Source organism: Myxine glutinosa, chromosome 1 (genome assembly GCF_964187855.1).
Source record: "Myxine glutinosa chromosome 1, kmMyxGlut1.1, whole genome shotgun sequence".
NCBI classification, from domain to species: Eukaryota; Metazoa; Chordata; class Myxini; order Myxiniformes; family Myxinidae; genus Myxine; species Myxine glutinosa.
In genome coordinates this window covers 436,398,681-436,423,866 of record NC_136261.1, presented here as the reverse complement: position 1 = coordinate 436,423,866, position 25,186 = coordinate 436,398,681, and the positions used below count along the sequence as shown (strand labels likewise).

The 25,186-nt window shown below is 43.8% G+C and overlaps 1 protein-coding gene across 3 annotated transcripts in view; it reads left to right on the top strand.

Moving 5' to 3' along the window:
• Positions 1-25,186, top strand: part of LOC137417983 (uncharacterized) — a 61,781-nt gene that overhangs the window by 30,409 nt on the left and 6,186 nt on the right. For 2 of the 3 annotated variants that reach the window (XM_078770740.1, XM_078770738.1), the window contains exon 2: positions 19,138-19,570. In XM_078770740.1, coding sequence (XP_078626866.1) covers positions 19,150-19,570 — 421 coding nt within the window. In that variant the 5' untranslated portion in view covers positions 19,138-19,149. Of the gene's footprint in view, positions 1-5,578; positions 5,720-19,137; positions 19,571-25,186 lie in introns of all 3 variants that reach the window. The other variant, XM_078770739.1, reaches the window with a different exon arrangement.

Sequence of the window (25,186 nt, the reverse complement as noted above, 5' to 3'; positions counted from 1 at the left end):
CGGTAGGCTTTCAACAGGTTCTGGCCCCAGACTGCCACCTTTTCATCAGTTTTTATGATCAGCTTCAGTAACTGCTGGAGGCTGTTGGGAATCAGAGCGAGCTGGCTCTCTGTATTGGTCATGCTGTCCACTGAAGGGTATTGCTTACGGGTAAGCGGAACTCTCGCCAAGTCTCCACAGATTAGGTTGATGGCAGTTGTAATCGTGAGCTCTTTGAATTCAGCATCGCCAACAGTGTGCAAGGGGGTGGTGACCTGTTGACGGTAGTCTCGAAGAATTGCATTTGTCGTGTCTTTCAGGCACACAATGTCCGCTCTTTTCTCTTCCGACGTGAAGCAGAGAGACTCATTGTACTCTTGCTGAAGCTTTGTTTTCAGATATCGCCGGCCATATGCCAGACTTTTTTCCTCGGTTGGGTCAAGCTCTACCATCTTCATGTGGATCTCTGCGAGAGTTGTCACACCGTGTTCCACTTCTTCATCCATCCATTTGCACAAGTTCTCAAACAGCAATTGTTTCTCTTCATCAAGAGGCCGTCCGACCTGAGGAAATAATATTTAATTTTTAATTGAAATGATTGACTTTAAAAAAAAAACTATTTTGCCCCAAGAATATTATCCATGGAGTCATGGACTTCTAGTCTAATTAAAAAATCAGTCAGAGATCCAAAGGGATCATTCATTTATTCGATAGTCAATACCTTAGAGTTTTCAACTGGGTGCTCGAACAGGGTCCTGCACCAAAGGTGATACAGTGCCTCTTCTGCTACCAAATCTACAAATCCCAGACAGGCGACCGGCGACCTAATTTCCCCAGGCATCTCCTCGGCTCACTGCTGTCTCCATGAAGCTCCTTTTCAGTCGGTTCATGTAGCGATTGTCAGGTGCACGATACAACTTCCGGGCTCTGTCTGGAAGATAGTTATGTTTTAAAATAGTCACATATCTAGGATTAGGTTCATGATTAGATGATTCGACTTCGAGTAGTACAGTAAGGAGCAAGAAAAATAAAAAAGAAATATGAATTCTCAAGACATTCATTTTAACTTCTGCATGACCCTGCTTTTGACAGGCTGACAGGCAACTTACCAGGGTATCTGGCCAATGCTCCAACGTTGATGCCTTCGTTACAGAGTATACAAACATCACGGTAGACAAGGTGTACTGATGGGGTTTTGGACTTGGAGCTGCCGGCACTTGAAGTACTTGACTCAGAGAATACCCGTCGTCTTTTCATCCTGCCTGACCTTCGGTCCTCCTCGTCTTGTCCTAGGGAATGGATTGTGTAGAAAGGTAGTTTTGGTTAGTTTTTCTTCATTTGCAACATCACAACTTATAACAGATTGGGATCGAAATATCTGCAAGTGGCTACTTCTTCTGAATGATAATCTAAAAACTTACGATTAGCAGTTGCAGTTGCAGTGGATATACTTTTCACACGATTGTATAACTCGGTTCTACAATCCAAATGATATCTCAACTTGGGGTCATCTCCGTTTTTCCAGTCCTCATTTAGTCTCCTGATCAGCGCCGCATCGTCCACGCACTCAGAATATGATAACATCTGTGAGTGGCCTTTTTGGGTGACTTTTGACAGCTTCTGCATCTCAGTCCCAGGATCATCACAGATGAAACACCTCAAACCATGGCCAGGTGCAGCTATTACATCCCCTTCCATACTGAATCAATTGAGAGGTCTCAGTAGACACCTATTATTGAAGCAAGATAATAATTATTACATTTCTGGCCAAGCTATGACTTTATCCACAATTTTCACATTTTCGCGGCCATGTTGGACATCATTTTGGCCACCATCTTGGATATAAAGCAAGATAATAATACAAATATGCTTAGCAAGAGTTCACAATTGTCCTAGAACAATATTTTTGTGGTTACTTCCCCATATTAAATATTAAATTTCTGGCCAAACTCTGACTTTATCCACAATTTTTCCATTTTGGACACCATTTTGAATTTTGACTTTTCCCCAAGGATTTGGGAAGGAATAAATTGAGAGGTGTTTGTAGACACCTACATGAACACATTGGTGAAGAAAGCTATTGGTAAGCAATTTTTTCACAGATTTTTCAAAAAAATTATAAAATGCCCTAACTAATATGCAGATTTTGAAAGCATTTTAGAAAAAATTGATACTGCTTCTCCAGATCCAAAAGAATCATACACAAATAAATATCAAAATCATACTTCTTGTGGTTTTTGTTATTATATCAAATCATCTGTTGGGTGATGAATATAACAAGGTAGAGATGTATAGAGGTTCAAATGCTCCAGAGGAGTTTGTCCGATGACTAGAAAAAGACTGTGTTCGGTTATCCAAGATAATGAGAGAAACCAATAAACCAATGTCCTTGACGAGTAAAGAGAAAAGGGAATTTAGGAAAAACAATGTCTGTCATATTTGTAAGAAGAAAATTGGTAAAGAACTAAAGGTTAGAGACCATTGTCATCTCACTGGTAAATATAGAGGTTCGGCTCATCAAAGTTGTAATATTAATTATAAACTCCCTTCTTTCATTCCTGTCTTTCTTCATAACAACGCTAATTATGACACTCATCTATTTATTAATGAACTTTCAAAGACATCTGGACACATTTCAGCAATTCCTAACACAGATCAGAAATATATTTCATTCACAAAAACAATCTTTGTATCTTCGGATCAGGATGACATTAATAGGCGGTATGATATAAATAATATTAGATTTCTTGATACATTTAAATTTATGAATAGTTCCTTGGCTGACTTGGTTGAAAATCTAAAAGAGTTTCCATGTCTTTCCAAATATTACCCAGACTCTAGCCTATTGGCACAAAAGGGAATTTATCCCGATGACTATATGGACTCATTTGAGAGATTCAATGAAACACAACTTCCTTCAAAAGAAAATTTCTATAACATTCTTAATAATTCAAATATTTCAGATTCTGATTACCAACACGCACAAAATGTCTGGGATCATTATGGAATTAAGAATATGGGTGAGTATCACGAGTTGCATCTCAAAACTGATGTTCTTCTTCTAGCTGAAGTGTTTGAGGCTTTCAGAATAATCTGTCATTCAGGATATGGATTGGATCCTGCTCACTATTACACTGTTCCTGGATTGGCTTGGAGTGCAATGTTAAAAATGACAAGCCAAGAGTTGGATTTGATAACTGATGTTGATATGTTGTTGATGATTGAGAAAGCAAAAAGAGGTGGAATTTCACAGGTATGTTCGAGCAGATATGCAAAAGCAAATAACAAATATCTTCCAAATTATGATTCAACGAAAGAGAGTTCTTACTTGATGTACCATGACGCGAACAACTTGTATGGGTGGGCAATGTCTCAAGCACTTCCATATGGAAAACTTAGATGGGTAAAGGAAAAAGACTACAAAAAGGTTTTACAAGATGTATGTATGACTACACAAAAAGAATTGGATGATTCAAAGGTTTGGTTATTATTTTGAAGTTGACTTGAAATATCCGAAGGAACTCCATGATCTTCATAAAGATCTTCCATTCGCATGTGAAAAGGAAATTCCAAAGAAAGAGTGGTTAAGTGATTATCAACAATCATTTCATATAAAGGGTAAATCAACAGAAAAACTTCTTACTGCACTATACGATAAGAAAAATTATGTACTTCATCAAATAAATTTGAGACAATGTCTATCAAAGGGTCTTCATGTTGAAAAGATACATAGGATTCTCAAGTTTAATCAGAGTCATTGGTTGAAAGAGTACATTGATTTTAACACACAACGAAGGATTAAATCAAAGAATGATTTTGAGAAGAACTTTTATAAGCTTATGAACAACAGTGTATTTGGAAAAACGATGGAGAATGTTAGAAAGAGACAAAACGTTCATCTAACTACTACATGGAAACAAGCATCAAAATTAATCAACAAACCAAACCTCGAGAGAAGAAGTTTTTTCAGAAAACTTTAGTGCGATACATTTGATGAAAGAAAGCGTAGTGATGGATAAACCTATTTACATTGGTACCTCAATACTTGATTTATCAAAGTCCTTGATGTATGATTGACGAGAATTGAACCATGTTCCACACCTTGAGTTTAAGAGATAACAAGATTTAATGATGAACCAATATCACAGCGCTGTGGAGGGCGTAAGAGTCATACCATTCACAATTGAACAGCATGGGCACATACGCTCCTAGAAAATTGGCAACCAAGAGTTTCTTTATATACACAAAATTATACAAAAAATCTCCGCTGAAAAATGAGCACGGACAAAGGAAAAAACTGGCTCGACATCTCCCCCCGAGAACCTATCTTCTTTGGCATGAGCAAAGGGCAAGATGCGGGAGGGAGAAAGAGCACCGTGACATTCTCAAAACTTATCTTCCATGTTGGTTTTTGGTCAAGGACAGACAGACGCGTTTTCACGAGGGGGTCTAACGGAGCTAGCAGTTTCACTATCTTTCTACATTTTTTGGCACAGTTGGACAATAAAACATAGTTCAAAACAAGAGGGAACATAGTAAGCTTAATCCTTTTCACAAAGCAACCACTATTAAATACAAACCACAATTACATGAGGCACAACCAATGGCATGATCTCGACATTATTACCTTTACACCAATCTTAAGAAAAGATATAAAGATGATGATATAACTCTACTTTACATGGATACAGATAGTTTTATTGTAAAAATCTTAACAGATGATGTTTATTCAGACATGAAAGAGGACATTGATACCTATGACACTAGTGATTACAATGATAAGAGTGAGTTGTACTCTTCTAAAAATACATAGGTGATTGGAAAGTTTAAGGATGAATTAGGAGGAAATGTTATGAGTGAATTTGTGGGATTGAGGTCAAAGGCTTATGCTTATAAATACATTGTGAATAACGTTGAAATTACTGAGAAGAAGTTAAAAGGTATAAAGAAAAATGTAATAAAAGAAACAATAAACTTTAAGAATTATTATAACTGTTTAACAACAAAGAAAGAAGAGTTTAGAAAGATTAATGGAATAAGAAGTTATAAACATCAATTATATTCTGAAGAGATAAATAAGAAAGCATTGGGGGCTTTTGATGAAAAGAGGTTTATTTTAGAAAATGGAATTGATAGTCTTCCTTATGGTTATAAGAATATACTAAACAGTTATAATTGAAAGGACATGAATATAAGAAGGATTTCCTAATCAGAATTTCCTAATTCCTAATTATCCTAATTTAGGAATCCTAATTTAGGAATCAAATTTCCTAAATAGCCTAAAAATCAGAAAATGGTTGAATATTTAAGAAAATTTAAAGAAAATTAACATGTAAGTCAATGGGGGAAAGAGGGTGAGTGTCCCAGCACCAACATTTACTCCCTACTGACGTCACATTATGTCGGATATGATTTTACATTGATCATTTCACAGGGAATCACATGATTATTGGATTCGATGAAACTTGTGTTATAATGCAAATGTACAATGTATTATACAAATGTACAATGTACAATGCAAGTACACACGTCACGGACGTTGTTACGGATGTTAACTTGTTACATTACACATACACCGCCTCGTGGGTGATTTTGGCAGGCATGGTAATACGGTGGGTTGTACTTCCGGGGTCACTTCCGGGCGGCACGTGGACCATGTCTTGCATGAACTAACATTGGCTTCGTGTCCTTTTCCACAAGCGGCTGAAACAGTGATCGGTTCGGATCTTCTGAAGAAAAGGTTTGTTCAGAGTTTCTCATTTTATTATTAATACTGAGAAAGATATTCTGTAAAACGATCATTTGAAGTGATTCTTCACAATATTAATAGCGAGATCGGGCGAACATTGTGATTATACATAGCACGATATGACAAAGAGATGTGGATGGATTATGACGAAGCTTGGGGGATGAGATGGGGAGGTGAGAAGAAGGAAAAGAAGAAAAAGAAGCGGATTCGATTTAGGTTTTGGTCCGAATCCAGATCCGGTCTATCAGTGGATACAAAACGTTTCCTGTTTATCCTGGTGGAGGTTTGTGCGATACCGAGTGATGTTCTACTTCCTTACTTGTGAAACGAATCCTGGTGTTGGCTTCATGTTTAATGTGGCTGCTTTAGTTTAAGATGTTAGGGTCACGTCGTTAAAATAACACCAGGTGGGTTGACTCAGCGCGTTGTCCTTTTGAAGTCGGAAAAATGAGTACCGGCATCCCGGAAACAGGGGGCACTGCATCAGCGGCGCGCGAAACTGGAAGTGTTTTTTTTTTTTTGAGGGGAATAGGTCTTGGGTCTTGGTGACATAAATCATCAATTTTCAACATAGTATGGCAGATAGGTGTAGGAATTGTGCCTTTGATGATATAAGCATGGCATTTGGCAAACAGTCTGAGTATGTCCTGAGAAAGATATTTGGCGATAGGGCCATTGCAGATTTGTCCTTTTTTTGAAAAATGGCCGCCATTGTTGTCACAGGACAAATCTGCGATGGCCCTATAGCCAAATATCTTGCTTAGGGCATACTCTAACTGTGTGCCAACTCTCGTGCTTGTATCATCAAAGGCACAATTCTCCCAAATATTTCACATATCTGCCGTACTAAAAATTGGGCGCCATTTTTATTGGACACATCTGTGATGACTCTAGTAGTCAGAATATTTAACTGTGTACCAAATGCCATGCTTGTATGATTCAAACAACAGTTTATACAAATTAATATACCATATACCACATACCATAATATACCATATAAATGGTGGCCATTTTAAAAACATTGTTGTCACAGGACAAATATATGATAACTCTATATTTAAGGGTCTTTAATTATGTGCCAAATGTCAAGCTTGTATGGCCACAACAACAGTTTATTCACAGTAATGTACCAAATATATGTAAAATTACAAACAATGTAGGCCATTTTGAAAAATGGCCGCCATTTTGTCACAGGACAAATCTGCGATGGCCCTATTGCCCAATATCTTCCTGAGGGCATTCTCTTAACTGTGTGCCAACTCTCTTGCTTGTATCATCAAAGTCACAATTCTCCCAAATATTTCACCTATCTGCCGTACTAACAGATTCACTTGATGTATGTATATGTGTATGTATGTGTATATATATTTATTCTTGGGGAAAATGGCAGTGGCATAGAAAGGGCCCTTTTATATTGTATGTGCCATGTGGCAAACTAAAGACCGATCCGATAAGGTAGATCGGGCCCCTTCGCCGGTAGGCGGCGCTCTTGCGTCCGCCATTACTGGGAGGTGTCCCAATCCAAACTTAACTCCACGTAGCTGAGCCAGCACAACTATAATCGCGATCATACATGAAAAGTGTCCGTGATAATCATTCTGAAGTGTTTCTCTATACGTGTGGAGCGGTCGTGGACACCTGGCACCTGAAGGCACACGATACAAACCCCGTTTTCGGTGATATCGCCGGGCAACGAAGGCGCACGGCCATGCTGCGCTGAAGGCACCTGGCACCTGGGGGTACCCGGTTTCCACTTCCACCTGCACCAAACCTATTTTTGTTAGCAACCGCGTACGCTATGCTATGCCATGCTGAGCCCCCTTCTGCCTTAGCCCCGAGTTTCTCGACCACTACGATAACGACTCCTCTGACCGACCCGACTAGGTGCCCGTCCCTTCATCGACTCCTCCATATGGCCAGGTCTTGGCGGCCGTACCACAGCCACCCCACATGGATTCTTCCCTCAGAGACCACTTCCGCCCGGGCCGGCCACCTCTGGCAACTACGGCTAGGCCCTGAGTGGCCGCTGCCGAGCCCCAAGTTCCTTGATCACTAGGGTCGTGACTCATCTGGCAGACCCGACTGGGCCTCCGTCCTTTTGCGCTGGCCGCCTCACCGGCTCCTTATCGCTTCATCACCTCTTCCATATGGCCAGGTCATGGCGGATGTGTCACTGCCGCCCCGCATGGATTCTTCCCTCAGTCCACCTCCGCGCGGGCCGCCACACCGGCTCCTCACCGGTCGCATAGCTCGGTGGACCGGTCGTATCATCCACAATTCCATCTTCTCCGATGAATCTAACAAACAAATATATTTTGTATCGATATTCTTTCGGCAAAGTGAACTGAGACCGGTAACTGCATGTAATCTGAACGCTGGAGAGCAAGCCGAATGAAGCGGACGCCCCCCAGCTATGGCGGCATCTATAGAGGGCGCCCGTCCATTGAACCCTCCATCGGATCGGGCTATAGAAAAGGCCTCTTCATATTGTATGTGCCATGTGGCAAACTATTGAAAAGGCCCATTTGTATGATATGTGCCATGTTGCAAACTATTGAAAAGGCCACTTTATATGGCATGTGGCAAATTATTGAAAAGGCTCCTTTATATTGTAGGCCCCTATATACATATCACGTGCCTTCGATACAGTCTGGCACCCCGCTCTGCTCACCAAACTCTCCTCCTTTGGTAATCATGGAAATCTCCACGCATGGCTGGTAGACTTCCTCTCTTGTCGTAGTCAACGTGTGGCCCTGGATGGGTTTCTCTAATCTCCTCTTCCTGTTCAGGCTGGAGTTCCCCAAGGCAGTGTTCTGGGCGCTGTGCTTTTTCTGGTCTTCATCAATGATCTCTCTGACTCTCTTGAAAATCCTCTCTATCTCTTTGCTGATGACTCCACTCTCTGCCGCTCCATTCCTCATCCCTCAGATTGGTAGTCTGCAGCCTCCTCATTTTCTGCAGACCTGGACAAAATCACAGACTGGGCAAACAAGTGGAACATGTCTTTCAATCCTGACAAATCTCACATTATTACGATGTCTCTCCGAAAAGACCGACTGGACAACCCTCCCATCCACTTTCTGAATAATCCTCTCCAAGAAGTTCTGTCACTCAAGCTTTTGGGTCTCACTATCTGCGATGATCTTTCCTGGAAAAACCACATTTCAAATCTGGCTTCCAAAGCCAGTCGCCAACTGGGCATCCTCCGTCGTGCAAAGTCCTTCATTGGCACACCTGAGCTCCTCACCACATACAAGGCTTTCATCCGCAGCTCAATGGAATACTGCCCTCCCCTCTGGGCTGGTGCTCCTGCCTCACACCTAGCTCGTCTTTACACTGTTGAAACCAAAGCGTTCAGAATCATTGGAATCTCCCACGATGAAACTATCTCCGAGGGCCTTTCACTTACTCACGGCAGGCAGGTTGGTGGTCTTTCCGTCTTCTACCAACTCCTCTCCGGCCTTGCCCCCCCAGCTCTCTCTGGGCTCTGTCCCCCAAATATTCCTACAGGTTGCACATGATCTGCCTGCAACCCTCTTATGGTTAAACTGCCAAAATCAAAACTCTCTGCTCACCTTCACTCCTTCATTCCTCTTTTCTCCCACCTCTGGAACAAACTCCCTCACTCTCTTCAATCTCACTCCTCCCTCCAGGTCTTTAAAACAGCTGTTCGCCACCATCTCTTATTTTCCCCCATCCAAAACCTTGATCTTTTCTACCCCCTCTAATTTCAGCCCAAATCCACTTTTTTGAAATTCCTACTTCTTTCCTGGAAGTCCTTGGTGTCCTTGTGTTTTATACTTCTCCCACCCCCCCCTTCCCATGCCTCCTCCCCCCAAGCCCTCTCCCTCCCACACCTCTCCCGATGTCCCTGCTCTCAAATGTTGTGTTTGTGTGCTTCCCCTTCTCGCACCATCTTGTCTGTTGCTCACCTTTTTATATATTTTGTTTGTCTGTTTGTTTTGTTTGTGTGATAATTGCTAGCTCTTTCACGAGCCTCGATTCTGTATCCAAAAATCAAAACAAAATATGTGCCATGTGGCAAGCTATAGAAAAGGCCCCTTTATATTGTCTGTGCCATGTGGCAAACTATTGAAAAGGCCCCTTTGTATGGTATGTGCCATGTGGCAAACTATAGAAAAGGCCCCTTTGTATGATATGTGCCATGTGGCAAACTATAGAAAAGGCCTCTTTGTATGGTATGTGCCATGTGGCAAACTATTGAAAAGGCCCCTTTGTATGACATGTGCCATGTGACAAACTATAGAAAAGGCCCCTTTGTATGATATGTGCCATGTGGCAAACTATAGAAAAGGCCCCTTTATATGGTATATGGCATGTGGCAAACTACAGGAAAGGCTCCTTTATATAGTACTAGGGCATGCCCGTACTATATATATATCTAAAATTATATCCCCCCCCTCTATTTACATGAAATGGTTTGGTCCATTCGCAAAGCCAAAGCGAACGGCTTGCGAGTACGGTGACAATCCCCCCCCTCTATTTACATGAAATGGTTTGGTCCAAAGCGAACGGCTTGCGGAGTTTGGTAAAGAAATCGCCATAGCTCGGTAACTACTTCTCCGATTAATATGAAACCTTGAAAAGGCACATCCTCAGGTCGTGCCCGTACGTGGGTGCCCGTTCCTTGGTGCGGCCCAGCCGATCACCCATTCCGACCCCAAATTCCTCATCGACGATAACTAAACAATATATTATATGAATCGCACCGTACATACCTCCTTCTAGATCTTGTTCTTGTCTTGATATACTCACTCAGGCTCACTCTATCACGACTGAGTCCTCCCAGCTCCTCCAAATGGCGCCCGCTACGCCTCGAATTCACATCGGCCACGCCTACGCAACAACGTGTTCTGTGATTGGCTGGCCTACCCCGCAACCTGTTCTGTGATTAGTTTGGTAAATAAATCGCCATAACTCGGTAACTACTTCTCCGATTAATATGAAACCTTGAAAAGGCACATCCTCGGGTCCCCAGCAATATACCTGGCAAGTTTCAAGTATATCGGACCGGTAGTTGTTGAGAAACAGCGGTCACAGACAAACACACAGACACACAGACACACACACACACACACACACACACAGAGATTACTGGAATTATAGATAGATGTGGCAAACTACAGAAAAGGCTCCTCCATATGGTATGTGGCAAACTCGAGAAAAGGCCCCTTTATATGGTATGTGCCACGTGGTAATCTGTAGAAAAGAAGGGACATTCTTGGGAAGAATGCCAATTTCATTCACACAGCTGCATGAAGAAGTAAATGTGTTTTATTTGCTAGATGTAGGGTGCCCCTTCATATGAACATTCCTAGAATGTTATTTGGTGCCTCCTCAGAACACAAGGGTAGTCCAGCATGCACACACGTTTTTGAATGTCCATTATTTTTTATTGTTTGGCATTTTCTCCAAGCTATGGAATGTCCCTTCTTTCCATAATTTGTCACATGCCACACACCACATTATTGCGATTTTGCCATGAAGGCAAACCCCCTATAGTCAATTGCACGACAACATGTAGCCTGCAGTAGTTAGTTATTTCTTATTGAATGTAAAGATTAGACCCCTTTCCATTGTGTTGATAATCCACACCAATATCCGTTGAAGGTAGGCAGGATTTCAAACCTTTGTGTGGTTAAAGGAAGCCATTTAGATGTGCAAGGAGACATGGCCAAAAGAACAGGCCATGTGACCAACAAACACCACATCACCAACAAGCAACCAATGGGCTGTTAAACCTCCCCTGAATGAAAGAGGGAAGGAGGACTGAAACCTTCATTGAGGGAGGAGGGATCGAAGGCCAGCACGTGACCAACCTCAGCCAATGGGAGGCTGTGGAACTTTCTGGAAGCTTTCAGGGGTGATAAAACCCCCGCCCATCGCATTTTCCAGCCTCTTGCTTTTGGGCTCCGCCGACAACACAGCTCTTGCCTCTTGCCCGTTTTTGCTTTGCCGAGGACACTGCTCTTCCTTTCTGCTTCACGGATACTCTTGCTTTTTGCGTCGAGGCCCGACACACATCGATCTTCGCCGATCTCTTGCACCATCCGGCTGACTTGCAAGCGTTGGCTTCTTCCGCGACTCACCTGAGATGAAGCTCGTCTGCCTGCGTTGAAGTTCTTCAGACTTTACCTCATCCAGACTGCACGTCCGGATCGAGGATCAAACTGCGCACTCCACACCACGTGGCCACCTTTGAGGCAATCCCAGCACGTACATAGGTACGCCATTAAACGGTGTGTCTTTCCCTGTGTGAGTGTGTGAGAGTGTGAAGGTGCCTAGTCGGGTTTATTATTAGGTAAGAATTGATAAGCTGCATCTTCATCTGTTTCTCTGTGCCTTCAAAATAAAAGGCTGTATATTTCGTTCTTACTTTCAAACCTGTTCGGGTACGTCTTTTCTCCATTGGCCTTGCATCATCCGAGACCGAGTTTGGCTTGAATCAGGTCCGTAAATCACGTCGGGTAATGCTGCTTTCCACACCATGCAAATCTGCTTGGCACGCAATTGAATAAGGTGTGTGAAAGCGAGGGTTCGATGCCCGGTTTCTTCGGCCACGTGTCTTGAAGGTATTTGGGATTATTTGACCAGCAAACTCTTCGGCGCATGGCTGGGTGGTTGGCGATCGGAATTGCTTAGCAATCCGTCGACCACGAGCTTAGTCGTGGTCGGCAGCCTCAGTGGAACCGGAGATCGAGGGGGAATGGGGCATAAACCCCCCTTTGTACATCGATGAACCCGGGATCCACAACAATATAATGGGGCCTTTTCTATACCCCTGGCGTTTTTCCGTTCCCGTTCTTGTAACATGTTAGAATGATAAGGTAGTGCAATAGCCACTGGATAAAATGGTGGTAAAACCTGGAACTCTTTTTTACTATACACCTTTAAACCTATTTAAACCTTCATTGAAATTGAATTATATGCTTGAATATTGTATATCACAAATAGCCTTCATAATACTTTCAAGAACCATTAAATATATCGATACTTAGCATGAGAGGGCCTCACATGTAAGAGGTACAGGATTTGGGTGAAGAAGACCTTGAAAATATGGCAATATATACAGATTTTTTTTTTTTTTTTTTTTGTATACTGAATCGAGGCTCGTGAAAGAGCTAACATTTACTTCACAAGCAAATCAACCAGACAAACAAAATATATAAAAAGAGGGAGCGGAAGACAAGTTGGGGAGAGAAGGGGAAGCACACAAACACAACATTTGAGAGCAGGGAGATGTGTGGAAGGGAGAGGGCTTGGGGGGAGGAGGCGTGGGAAGGGGGGGGGGGGTGGAGGGAGAAGTATAAAACACAAGGACACCAAGGACTTCCAGGACAGAAGTTGGTATTTCAAAAAAGTGGAATTGGGGTGGAATTAGTGGGGGTAGAAAAGATCAAGGTTTTGGATGGGGGAAGATAAGAGATGGTGGTGAACAGCTGTTTTAAAAACCTGGAGGGTGGAGTGGGATTGAAGAGAGTGAGGGAGTTTGTTCCAGACGTGGGAGAAAAGAGGAATGAAGGAGTGAAGGTGAGCAGAGAGTCTTGATTTTGGCAGTTTAACCATAAGAGGGTTGCAGGCAGATCTGGTGCAACCTGTAGGAATATTTGTGGGACAGAGCCCAGAGAGAGCTGGGGGGGCAAGGCCAGAGAGGAGTTGGTAGAAGACGGAAAGACCACCAACCTGCCTGCGGTGAGTGAGTGAGAGGCCCTTGGAGTTAGCTTCATCGCGGGAGATTCCAATGATTCTGAATGCTTTGGTTTCAACAGCGTGAAGACGAGCTAGGTGTGAGGCAGGAGCACCAACCCAGAGGGGAGAGCAGTATTCCATTGAGCTGCGAATGAAAGCCTTGTATGTGGTGAGCAGCTCAGGTGTGCCAAGGAAGGACTTCGCACGACGGAGGATGCCCAGTCGGCGACTGGCTTTGGAGGCCAGATTTGAAATGTGGTTTTCCCAGGAAAGATCATGACAGATAGTGAGACCCAAAAGGTTGAGTGACAGAACTTCTTGGAGAGGATTATTCAGAAAGTGGATGGGAGGGTTGTCCAGTCGGTCTTTTCGGAGAGACATCATAAGAGTGTGAGATTTGTCAGGATTGAAAGACATGTTCCACTTGTTTGCCCAGTCTGTGATTTTGTCCAGGTCTGCAGAGAGTGAGGAGGCTGCAGACTGCCGATCTGAGGGATGAAGAATGGAGCGACCGAGAGTTGAGTCAACAGCAAAGAGATAGAGAGGATTTTCAAGAGAGTCAGAGAGATCATTGATGAAGACCAGAAAAAGCACAGGGCCCAGAGCACTGCCTTGGGGAACTCCAGCCTGAACAGGAAGAGGAGATGAGAGAACCCATTCAGGGCCACACGTTGACTACGACTAGAGAGGAAGTCCGCCAGCCATGTGTGGAGATTTCCATGGATACCAAAAGAGGAGAGTTTGGTGAGCAGAGCGAGGGTGCCAGACCGTATCGAAGGCACGTGATATGTCAAGGGAGACTGCTCTAATTTCCTGTTTGGCATTGAGGACCTCCATCCATTGTTGAGAAAGCAGAAGCAGCATGTCCAGAGTGGAGTGCCCAGGTCTGAAACCAAATTGATGATCAGAGATCAAGCCATTGGAGAAGAGGAAAGATTTCATATCTGAAGCAATGATGGATTCCATGACTTTGCTGATAATTGGGAGAAGGCTGATTGGTCTGTAGTTGCTGGGATCTGTTTTTGCACGTTTTTGTGCAAAGCGGTGATGTTGGCAGATAATGAAGGGTATTGACAAAATAAGTGCAGAATAATTCTTCAGCAGAGACATTGACAGGGACAGTGGCTGTCACCTCGAAAGAAAAGAAGAGTTAATATGGTAGTATGGTAAGGATTTTTCACCCAGAGAGTTGTTGATGCATGAGATGGTCTCCGAGAAAGACATTGGCAACAGAACTAATAGATAAGTTTAAATTAGGATTATATAGATACCTGGAAGCTTTCGAGATAGAAGAGTATTTGGATATTGGCAAGACGTTTGTGACTTGAGTATGGATTGGGAGATTGTGTGCATCTGTGTGAAGTGAAGTGAAGTGTCCTTTGTCCTTTGTGTGTGTCTGGGAAGTCTTGTCAAGGGGTGGTGTGTGGTTGATGTTGTGTGTTTGTCATTCAAGAACCGCCATCGCACAAACCTCCCCCCCAAACCCCCACCACCACAACACAATAACATGCATTTTAAGGCCATTTTCCCTGCAAGATTGGGGGTTAAACTTGCAGTCCCCATGACGATCTTCTCCATTTTGCCCTATTTTCTGCATCTCTCCTTGTTAACCCCCTTGCCTGCATTTCTTCTTCCACCATCTTTCGCCAAGTCTTTCTCGGTCTTCCCCGTCATCTACTTCCTTCTACATTCATTTCCATCACTCTTCTCAGCCAGTCACTTTCATCCTTCCTCAACACATGACCAAACCATCTCAACCTGTTTCTCTTCACAGCATCAATCACAGGCTCTATTCCCATCATCGTTCGCAATTCATCATTTGTCTTCCTCTCTCTCAACGACACCCTGCACATCCACCGAACCATTCGCAATTCCACCCTTTCCAGCCTTCGTTGCTGCTGTACATTCATGACCCATGTCTTACTCCCATAAATCATAACACTTCTCACACATGCAGTATACACCTTTCCCTTCAGCTCAACGACACTCCCCTTCTCATCAGCACGCCACTCGGTTCCCGAAACCTCTTCCATGCACATCTCACTCTAGCAACCGTTGCCGAGTCTGATCCACCTTCTCCATTCAGCATGTCTCCGAAGTAGCAAAATGTTTTCACACCTTCCAGCTTCACGCCGTCTCCAGGATCCAACTCAACATTTCCTCCATCTGCAGCTCCCTCTGTGCACACCTTACATTTGAATGTAGCTGCCACACTGTTTAATGACCCTCTCAGACCACTACATTTTTGATGAACCCACTCAGCGCACATTGTACATTGACTGGAGTTCACTCCGACACCATTCCTGCACACAGCACATCGCCACTTCACAGTTCTTTCTACCTCACGACATGCTTTACCACTTGCCATCACCTTCGTCTTTCCTATATTCACCTTCAGACCTTTTGTCTCCATACATTCCTTCCACTTGTTCATCTTTTCCTTCAGTCCATCCATAATTTCCGCAATCAACACCAGATCATCTGCATACAACAACTCCCACAGTAAACCCTCCATTACGGTCTGAACCAGCACCTCCACCACAGCTACAAATAGTAGTGGACTTAGTACCGACCCCTGGTGCACTCCCACCTTCACCTCAAACTCACCACTGTTCCCATCTTTCGTCCTTACAGCTGTGCGTGCTCTTTTGTACATTGCCATCACAACTCTGATCAACCATTCCTCCACTTCCAACTTCCTCAATGCCCATGTCAATACTTCGCGTGGAACCCTATCGAATGCTTTGTCGCAATCAACAAACCCAAGAAACATCTTCTTCCTCTTCTCCATGTACTTCTCCTGCAACTGCCTCACAATAAAGAGCACGTCTGTCGTTCCTCTTCCTGGCATAAATCCAAACTGCATTTCGTCGATCTTCACCTTCTTCCTTATCCTCCTCTCCAACACCCTTTCCAATACCTTCATTCCATGCTCCAATAACTTTATCGCTCGGTACGAGCCACACTCCAGAGGGTCACCTTTCACTTTGTATAGAGGGACGAGGGTTCTCAGTTCCCAAGCCACTGGAATGCGAGCTTCTTTCACCACCAGATTACAGATCTCTGCCATTCTCTTCACACCCCAACTTCTTGCTGCCTTCAACATATCTCCCACAACTCCCGTCGGCCCTCCCGCTTTTCTACTCTTCATTGCTTTTATCGCTTCCTCAACTTCCTTCTCAGTTATCTTCTCTGCCGGTCCTAAAACTGGGTTACTCTCTATGTTGCCATCCCATTCAATCTCTGTATTCAACAGCATTTCCGTATATCTTTTCCATCTTCCTTTAATTCCATCTGGGTCCACAACGATTTGTCCCACTTCATCCTTCAAGTAACTCACCCACAACACATCACACCTCTCTTTCACTATCTGCTTTGCAATCCTGAATACAGCTCTCTGACTCTCTACCGAATCCAAGCGTTCTCCGAACATTTTCCTCCATGTCTCCTGCGCCTTTACGACCTCTTTCTTTGCAGCCTTCTTGGCTGCCTTATAACTTTCATGCTCTGCTTTTTCTGCTCCCGTACCCTTCGCCTTCTGCCACTCCTTGAACTTCTTCCTCTTCTCGTCAATCCTCTTTCCAACTTCATCATCCCACCACCATTTTTCCGAGTGCCTCGGTGGTCCTTTTGTCCATCCACATACCTCACAAACGGCTCCCAAAAGACTATCTTTCATTGACATCGAACCATGTTCCAGCTCAACCACATCATCCTCCACCTGACTCAGCCTCTCTTTTAATGCCTCCCTTACTGTCACCTCTTTCAACCTCCACACCTTCTTTCTCGGTTGGTACTTCACCCGCCGAACTCACCTCGCACCTTTCACCCTTATGTCGCAGACAACCAAGTGGTGCTGTGAAACAGCCTCCTCCCACGGGATCACCTTTGTGTCCCGGAGGTACCCCCTATCTCGCCTACGCACCATCAGGTAGTCAACAGTTGTCGTCGACCCACCTGATGTGTATGTAACAAGCTTATTATCCCCTTTCTGGAACTGAGTTTTACAAATCAACAAATCAGCTCCATCAGCAAACTCCAAAATCCTTTCACCATCTCCATTTCTCACACCATATCCGTAACTCCCATGAACTCCCTCAAAACCATCCATACTCCTTCCCACATGTCCATTTCGGTCTCCTCCTACCACAACAACTTCCTCATCTTTCACGTTTTCCATCAGCTTCTCTATCGCACACCAGAACTTGTCCTTCTCTTCATCGCTCCGACCAACCTGTGGAGCATATTCCGAGATGACGTTCACCAAGAGCTTTCCAATCATCATTTTCACCATCATCAACCTATCACTCACTCTAGTCACACTCACCACACTGTCTACAAACTCCTCAGAAAACAGGACACCAACACCATTCATGCCATCCGGGCACCCTTGCCACACAGACTTGTATTTCTCTCCCTGCCTACCCTTCACCATTCTCACACCACTTCCCTTCCATCTTGTCTCTTGCACACAACATATGTCCACTCTTCTTCTGATCAATACTTCCACCACTTCTCCTGATCTCCCTGTCATTGTCCCAACATTCCATGTCCCAAACCTCAGAAACCGATCTCCACTTCGGGCTGCACCCTGCCCAAATGTAGTTGTTATTGTCCTGGTTCTCTTTTTGAGGCAAGGTTTTTATGGCCGGATGCCCTTCCTGATGCCAACCCTCTTAGTCGCCTCTTACGACATGCAGGGATACGCAGGGTCCCGACACGCAGGGATACGGTGCACCTATTCTAACCAGGGTACACACCGTACACACCAGTTCAAGTCAATTCATGTAAAAGCACAAGGATGGCCGAGTCGTCCTCCCAAATACATTACACATACAAGCTCCTCCACAAGCTTGAGATCACCATTGATAACAAAGAAAAGGTTCGTTTACACTGCACGTTAAGTAGCTAAGATGGCCAGGCGTACAGAATGTAAACGCAACACTTTCGAAGGTGAGATCCTCAGTGAGCAGAAGCACTCGGAGCCCTCAAGCACGTCGTGCAAACGAGCCTAAGGAAGCAGGAAAGGAGGCCTCAAGCACGTCATGCAAACGATCCTCAGGAAGCAGGAAAGGAGGCCTCAAGCACGTCGTGCAAACGAGCCTCAGGAAGCAGGAAAGGAGGCCTCAAGCACGTCGTGCAAACGAGCCTCAGGAAGCAGGAAAGGAGGCGTCAAGCACGTCATGCAAACGAGCCTCAGGAAGCCTTGAAAAAAGCCCACCACCCACACTAGAAAATACACAAAAATTTGCTTTATTTTCTTAAAATAATTAAAATAAATGTAAATGTATTTCTCCATTTTTATTTGACGCGCTTGGGATATCCCTGGTCGTGCCACATCGTCTCATCCACATTCCTCCCCTCATTCCCCAAATGAAATTGCATCGTTTTGGTGGATAAACTTGGTCTGGTGTTGATGTTGCGCAGCATAATGGGCCGAATGGTCTCCTCAAGTTTACTCTGGGTTTATTTTTGTCTCTGTATATAAAAACTCACATTCATTAGATCATGATTGACAAGAAAACTTACAAAATGGGACACAGCGGTTAACAAACTGTATGCAATGCAAAAGCCCGCATTTATTGGATAATAATTGATTGGATTGTCAATGGAAATAACTCACAAAAATTCGAAACAGAGTAAGGAAAATAACATGTATAACTTTTCATTTGTTAACACAGGCATTGTATCTTTGGCAGGTCATCGGTGAAATGGAGAGCTTCTTGGAATGGCTCAAGTCCCGAAGCCTGAGAGCAGAAACAGCCCAAGCAGTGATTGATAAGCTTGGAATTGAGAATCAGAAGGTTATTCGAGCTTGTACTGAGTCGGATGCATTACGGACCGAGCTCCTCGCTCTCGCCAAAGAAAAATTACAATTTGCAATGTATGCTGACTTCTGTAAACTTATGAATTCTTTTTCGAAGCCGCAAGATGTCCAGATTGCAGGTTCTTCTCTGTTGGGAAGTATTTTCATCAACTTGGAGAATGTTATTCGGGAACTTTCCAGTTTCTGTGAAAAGATTTTCAGATCCCAAAATGTGCACCGGTGCAACATTTCTGATTTCTCTGGAATCGGGTTCAGTGATGTCTGCAGCCTCCGCTCTCAGGATGAAGCATCAAGAATCACGTCTGGTATGTGACTTTTTTAATACAACAGCATGTTAACAAATATCTTGATCTTCTCCCATTGTTTTTTTTTTGTCTACTTTTAACTTGCGTAAGCCCTTTTGGTGCAGTTTGATATTGTCTCATATTAATGAATTTTTTTATGTAGGGTACAAGGTACATTTCAGCTCACCTGAAACATATTTCTGGGGAGCTTATGGGATGGGTCGTCGTTAGTTCGTCTATAAACACTGGCAGCTTCTTCTCCGAAACTGCTGATGGGATTGTGACCAAACTTGGCTAAAATTATATTTTGTGTGTTTGAATTCAAGTTTGTACATGGCATTAAAAAGTAGGAGTTTAAGTGGGTGTGCGGGAGGGAGAGGGAGAGGGGTCAGGGCTGGGGAGTAGGCATGATATCCTAAAATGGTTATTTGCTCTATTATCTGAAACTGCCCTGACAATTTTGATGAAACTTGACCACAACCTTCATCACCCATGATGTACCAAATTTCTTCACAGCATTTTAAAAATCGCAGTATTTTTCCCCTATTTTTTTTGTGTGGGGGGGGGGGGGGGATTGTATTAATTACCTCTGTGTTCCTTGTTTAACGGTGCATTTAAGTTATCTGCATGCAGGAAATAGTTTACCTCTTCAGCCATGGAAGGCTTATCCTTGTTATCCCACGTTTTTTGAAAAAGTATGAAGACACTTCATCGTAGTCAGCAATCGGCTCTGTCCATCCCTCTGTCTGTCCGTCATGTTGTCTCCTGAACGGTTGTGTAAAAATTCACAAACTTGGTTGTTATGATCACCACATGGCAACAAGGTGCAAGAGCAGTATCATTTTGACCCCGCCCCCTGGGTACATTACCAAAAATGGAATAGGAAAATGTAGAATAGCAAAAAATGTAATTAGAGGCACATTAAAAAAAAATAATTAATGTAACCTTGTATATGCAATCATCATTGGGGAACGCCTTGATCTTTTCTACCCCTGTTAAGTCACCCCAAATCCACCTTTTCCAAATTCTGACTTCTTTCATGAAAGTCCAAGTCGTGTCCATTTGTTTTATACCTCCCGCAAATCCCCCCCACTCCCTCCACTCGCCTCGCCAAGCCCTCTCTCTTCCACAGATCTCCCGATGTCCCTGCTCTGCTGTTGCTTGTGTGCTTCCCTCTCTCTCCCCCTCTTGTCTCCTGCTCCCTTTATTATATGTTTTATGTGTCTCTGTTTATGTTTTTGTGTCTTGTGTGTTAGCTCTGACACGGGCATCGCCTTTGCATACAAAAAAATAAATAAAATATTCTCCACCCTCTTGGAAATTCTGATCATGTCGCCATCGAAGTTCAGGTTTCTTATTCTTCACCATCAACTGTTGTTCATCATGTCCATTGAACTGTCTTTCAATATAGCAAGGCTGACTGGGATGGCTTGCGTTCTTTTCTTGCCGATGTTCACTGGAACTCAATCCTTTGTCACAACCCATATGAAGCTGCCAAGGAAGTTACTGAGTGGATCCGTGTTTGTATGGACCGCTTTCTACCTTCTTGGACCTACCAAGTGAAACAACACTCTCAGCCCTGGTTCACTCCAGCTTGTTCTGCTGCTCTCGTCCATCGCAATCACTTTTTCAAACAGTATCACTGTATTGCCTTGAGTGAGGCACATCGTTTGTATCACGTTGCGAGCAAACACTGCAGACGAGTAATGGAGAATGCTAAGCGACAGTATACAGAATGTGTTTGAAATTCATTCTCAAATAAACAGCTCGGTTCTCAAGATTTTTGGAGAATTGCTAATAGCATTCTCAACCGTAATCGACCATCGATTCCTGTCCTCTTCAATTGCCCTGAAGTCCTCACTTCTCCTCTTGATAAAGTCAACCTCTTTGCTGAGCATTTTGCTGCAAACTCCACACTTGAAGACCACAGACAAACATTGCCTGTTTGTCCTTCCTGTCTTGACACCAGGCTTTCCACTATCATCAGCACACCCATGAAAGTTGCTAAGATTATTCAAAGGCCTGACATTTGAAAATCTACTGCACCAGATAGAATCCCTACAATTGCTTTGAAGATGTGTTCACTTGAACTGTCTTCTGTTCCCGCAAAACTGCATTGCTTGTGTATGTTAAAGTCTGCGTTTCCACTTAGCTGGAAGCAGGCTTCTGCACTCCCTGTCTTTAAAGGTTCCAGTGAATAATCAGATTCTTCTAATTATCGGCCTGTTAGCCTTCGACCCATTATCAGCAAAGTCTTTGAATCCTTGATGGAACAACTCATGACTCATCTGGAAACCCACAACCTCCAAACTGATGTTCACTATGGCTTTAGACAGTCATGGTCTGCTGGTGATGTTCTATCCCAAATCACTGGACATGTGAATGGGGCTTTAGATCATAGTGGAGAAGCCAGAGTTGTTGCTCTCGATATCTCAAAGGCTAAAATCACATGGCATTTCTGGAAAATTGCTTGATGCAATCACTGACGTCCTTGCAAATCATCAAACATCTGTGGTACATGAGGGACAGTAATCCCCTGTCCGTAATACGAATGTGAGTCCTCAGGTGTCTCTCTGTGTTGGGTCCAACATTGTTCATGTTATATATCAATGATCTGCCTGATTGTATTATTTCTCAATTAAGCATTTATGGCTTTAGGCAGATGACTCAGCACTGTATACTACCCACTCAGGAACCTTTTTTCCTCCTACCCTTGACCAGTGGCATCAAGAGCCAGCAAGGGCCCCGAGGCAAATAACCTCGGGGCCCCCACCCCCACTCTTATTCTCTTTTATAATTTTTTAAAGGAACTTTCTTGAATGAAAAAGAAAAAACTTTTTAAAAACAAATGGTCACTTTTATTTTGCCGTTTGATCGAAAATATCGGAGATAGCGTGACATTTGGACCGATCGAGTCAATTTGCACCCTCGACTATTGAACACTATTTGTCCCTCAGATTGGTAAAAAAAACAACTTGAGAAGACAATTAATTTTTGGACAAAGAGGATACAAACGCATTTCTTTGTAATGCACATTTCTGGTTAATAACCATTTTCTGTTAAGTTTGAAACTGTACTATCAACAGTGGCAAATGTTGTTTTGTTTCTGGCAAGAAAAAGCAAAATTAGTTTCTGAGTTTTAATGTAACGATGAGGAAATGCGGATGAGCCGGTGAGGTGTTTGGTTTCACTGTAATGTTTAAAAAAAAATTACAGGAGAAGCTCGGGCCCCGAGGCAGTGCCCTCCCCTCGACGCCTCTTCCCCTGACCATATGAGTACCACTCTCAATCAGGACTGAGAGAGTTAGATGAACTGGGGCAAAGACTGGTTTGTTACTCTCAACCAAAAATGACCCACTTATTATCTGTTTATAGTTCAAGATCACCTTGTTTTCTGACGCTGTCTATGGATTCTTCATTTTTGCAGGACCTCCCTGTTATCTGTCTGCTTGGATTGGATATCAGCTCAAACCTCAGCTGTGAAAAGTACATCTCTGGTAGAGCTAAAAGCACATCGCATCACCTTCGCTGCTTGTTTTGTGCTCGGCGTTACCTTTCTCAAGCTGCTATGCTCCATCTATACAAGGCCACTGCACATCCTGTCATGGAGTATCATTGCCATATTTGGGCTGGTGAGCTGGCCTGTCACTTTTCTCTTGATAGAATCTAGCAGTGTGTTGCCATTCTGGTGGGACAGGAGTTGCATCATCCCTGGAACCTCTCTCAATCTGCCACTCTGTTGCTACAGATATTCCCATGGAATGTGTTCTGAGGGTCCATCATGTTGTTCCACCGGAACATTCTTTCAGTTGCTCAACACATCTGGCAGTTTCCTCCCATCCTTACACTATGTCTGTCCCAAGGAGTAAGACCATAAGGCATTCTGGATGGAGGTACTCCATGCCAAACAGGAAATTAGAGCTATCTTCCTTGACATAACACATGCCTTCGATACGGTCTGGCACCCCGCTCTGCTCACCAAACTTGCCTCCTATGGTATCCATGGAAATCTCCATGCATGGCTTGTGGACTTCCTCTCTGGTCATAGTCAACATGTGTCCCTGAATGGGTTTCTCTCATATCCCCTTCCTTTTCAGGCTGGAGTTCCCCAAGGCAGTGTTCTGGGCCCTGTGCTTTTTCTTGTCTTCATCAATGATCTCTCTGACTCTCTTGAAAATCCTCTCTACCTCTTTGCTGATGACTTCACTGTCTGCCGCTCCATTCCTCATCCCACAGATCAGCAATCTGCAGCCTCCTCACTCTCTGCAGACCTGGACAAAATCACAGACTGGTCAAACAGGTGGAGCATGTCTTTCAATCCTGACAAATCTCACGCTCTTACTATGTCTCTCCAAAAAGATCGACTGGCAACCCTCCCATCTACTTTCTGAACAATCCTCTCCAAGAAGTTCTGTCACTCAAGCTTTTGTGTCTCACTATCTGCCATGATCTTTCCTGGAAAAACCACATTTCAAATCTGGCCTCCAAAGCCAGTCGCCGACTGGGCATCCTCCGTCATGCGAAGTCCTTCCTTGGCACATCTGAGCTCCTCACCACATACAAGGCTTTCATCCGCCACTCAATGGAATACTGTCCTCCCCTCTGGGCTGGTGCTCCTGCCTCACACCTAGCTCGTCTTCACGCTGTTGAAACCAAAGCTTTCAGAATCAGTGGAATCTCCCATGATGAAGCTAACTCCAAGGGCCTTTCACTTTCAACGCAGGCAGGTTGTTCGTCTTTCTGTCTTCCACCGACTCCTCTCCGGCCTTGCTCCCCCAGCTCTCTCTGGGCTTTGTCCCCCAAATATTCCTACAGGTCGCACAAGATCTGCCTGCAACCCTCTTATGGTTAAACTGCCAAAATCAAGACACTCTGCTCACCTTCACTCCTTCATTCCTTTTTCTTCTGCCTCTGGAACAAACTCCCTCGCTCTCTTCAATCCCACTCCTCCCTCCAGGTCTTTGAAACATCTGTTCACCACCATGTCTTATCTTCCCCCATCCAAAACCTTGATCTTTTCTACCCCTGCTAATTTCACCCCATATCCACTTTATTGAAATACCAACTTCTGTCGTGGAAGTCCTTGCAGTGTCTTTGTGTTGTATACTTCTCCCGCTCCCCCCCCCCTTTCTGCGCTTCCTGCCCCCAAGCCCTCTCCCTCACACAGATCTCTCGATGTCCCTGCTCTCAAATGTTGTGTTTGTGTGCTTCCCCTTCTATCCCCATCTTGTCTACCACTTCCCTTATTTTATATTTTGTGTGTCTGTTTGATTTTTTTGTGTGATAAATGTTTGGTCTTTCACGAGCCTCGATCCTGTATACATAAAAGGAAAAAATCTTTTTCTTTTTCCCCACAAGGCATGACTGGAACAGCTTCCCTGCATCCTGCTCTCCCCTCTATATCAAGCTACCTCGATTCAAGAGGAATGTCAATAGACTCCTTCTTTCTGTCTAATGTCGAATATCTGTACTTTTCCTTGTGTAGGCCCCACCTCGAGTAGCCTGAACGTCTTTTTTGCAGGCGATATGTTTAAAAAAATATATGTGGATGTGCATTGAGAGTACGTACCCCAATTGGCAAAGCCAAACTATTTGGCACCAAAAGGAAACACGTTTGTGAAAGAGCGAAAACCCTGC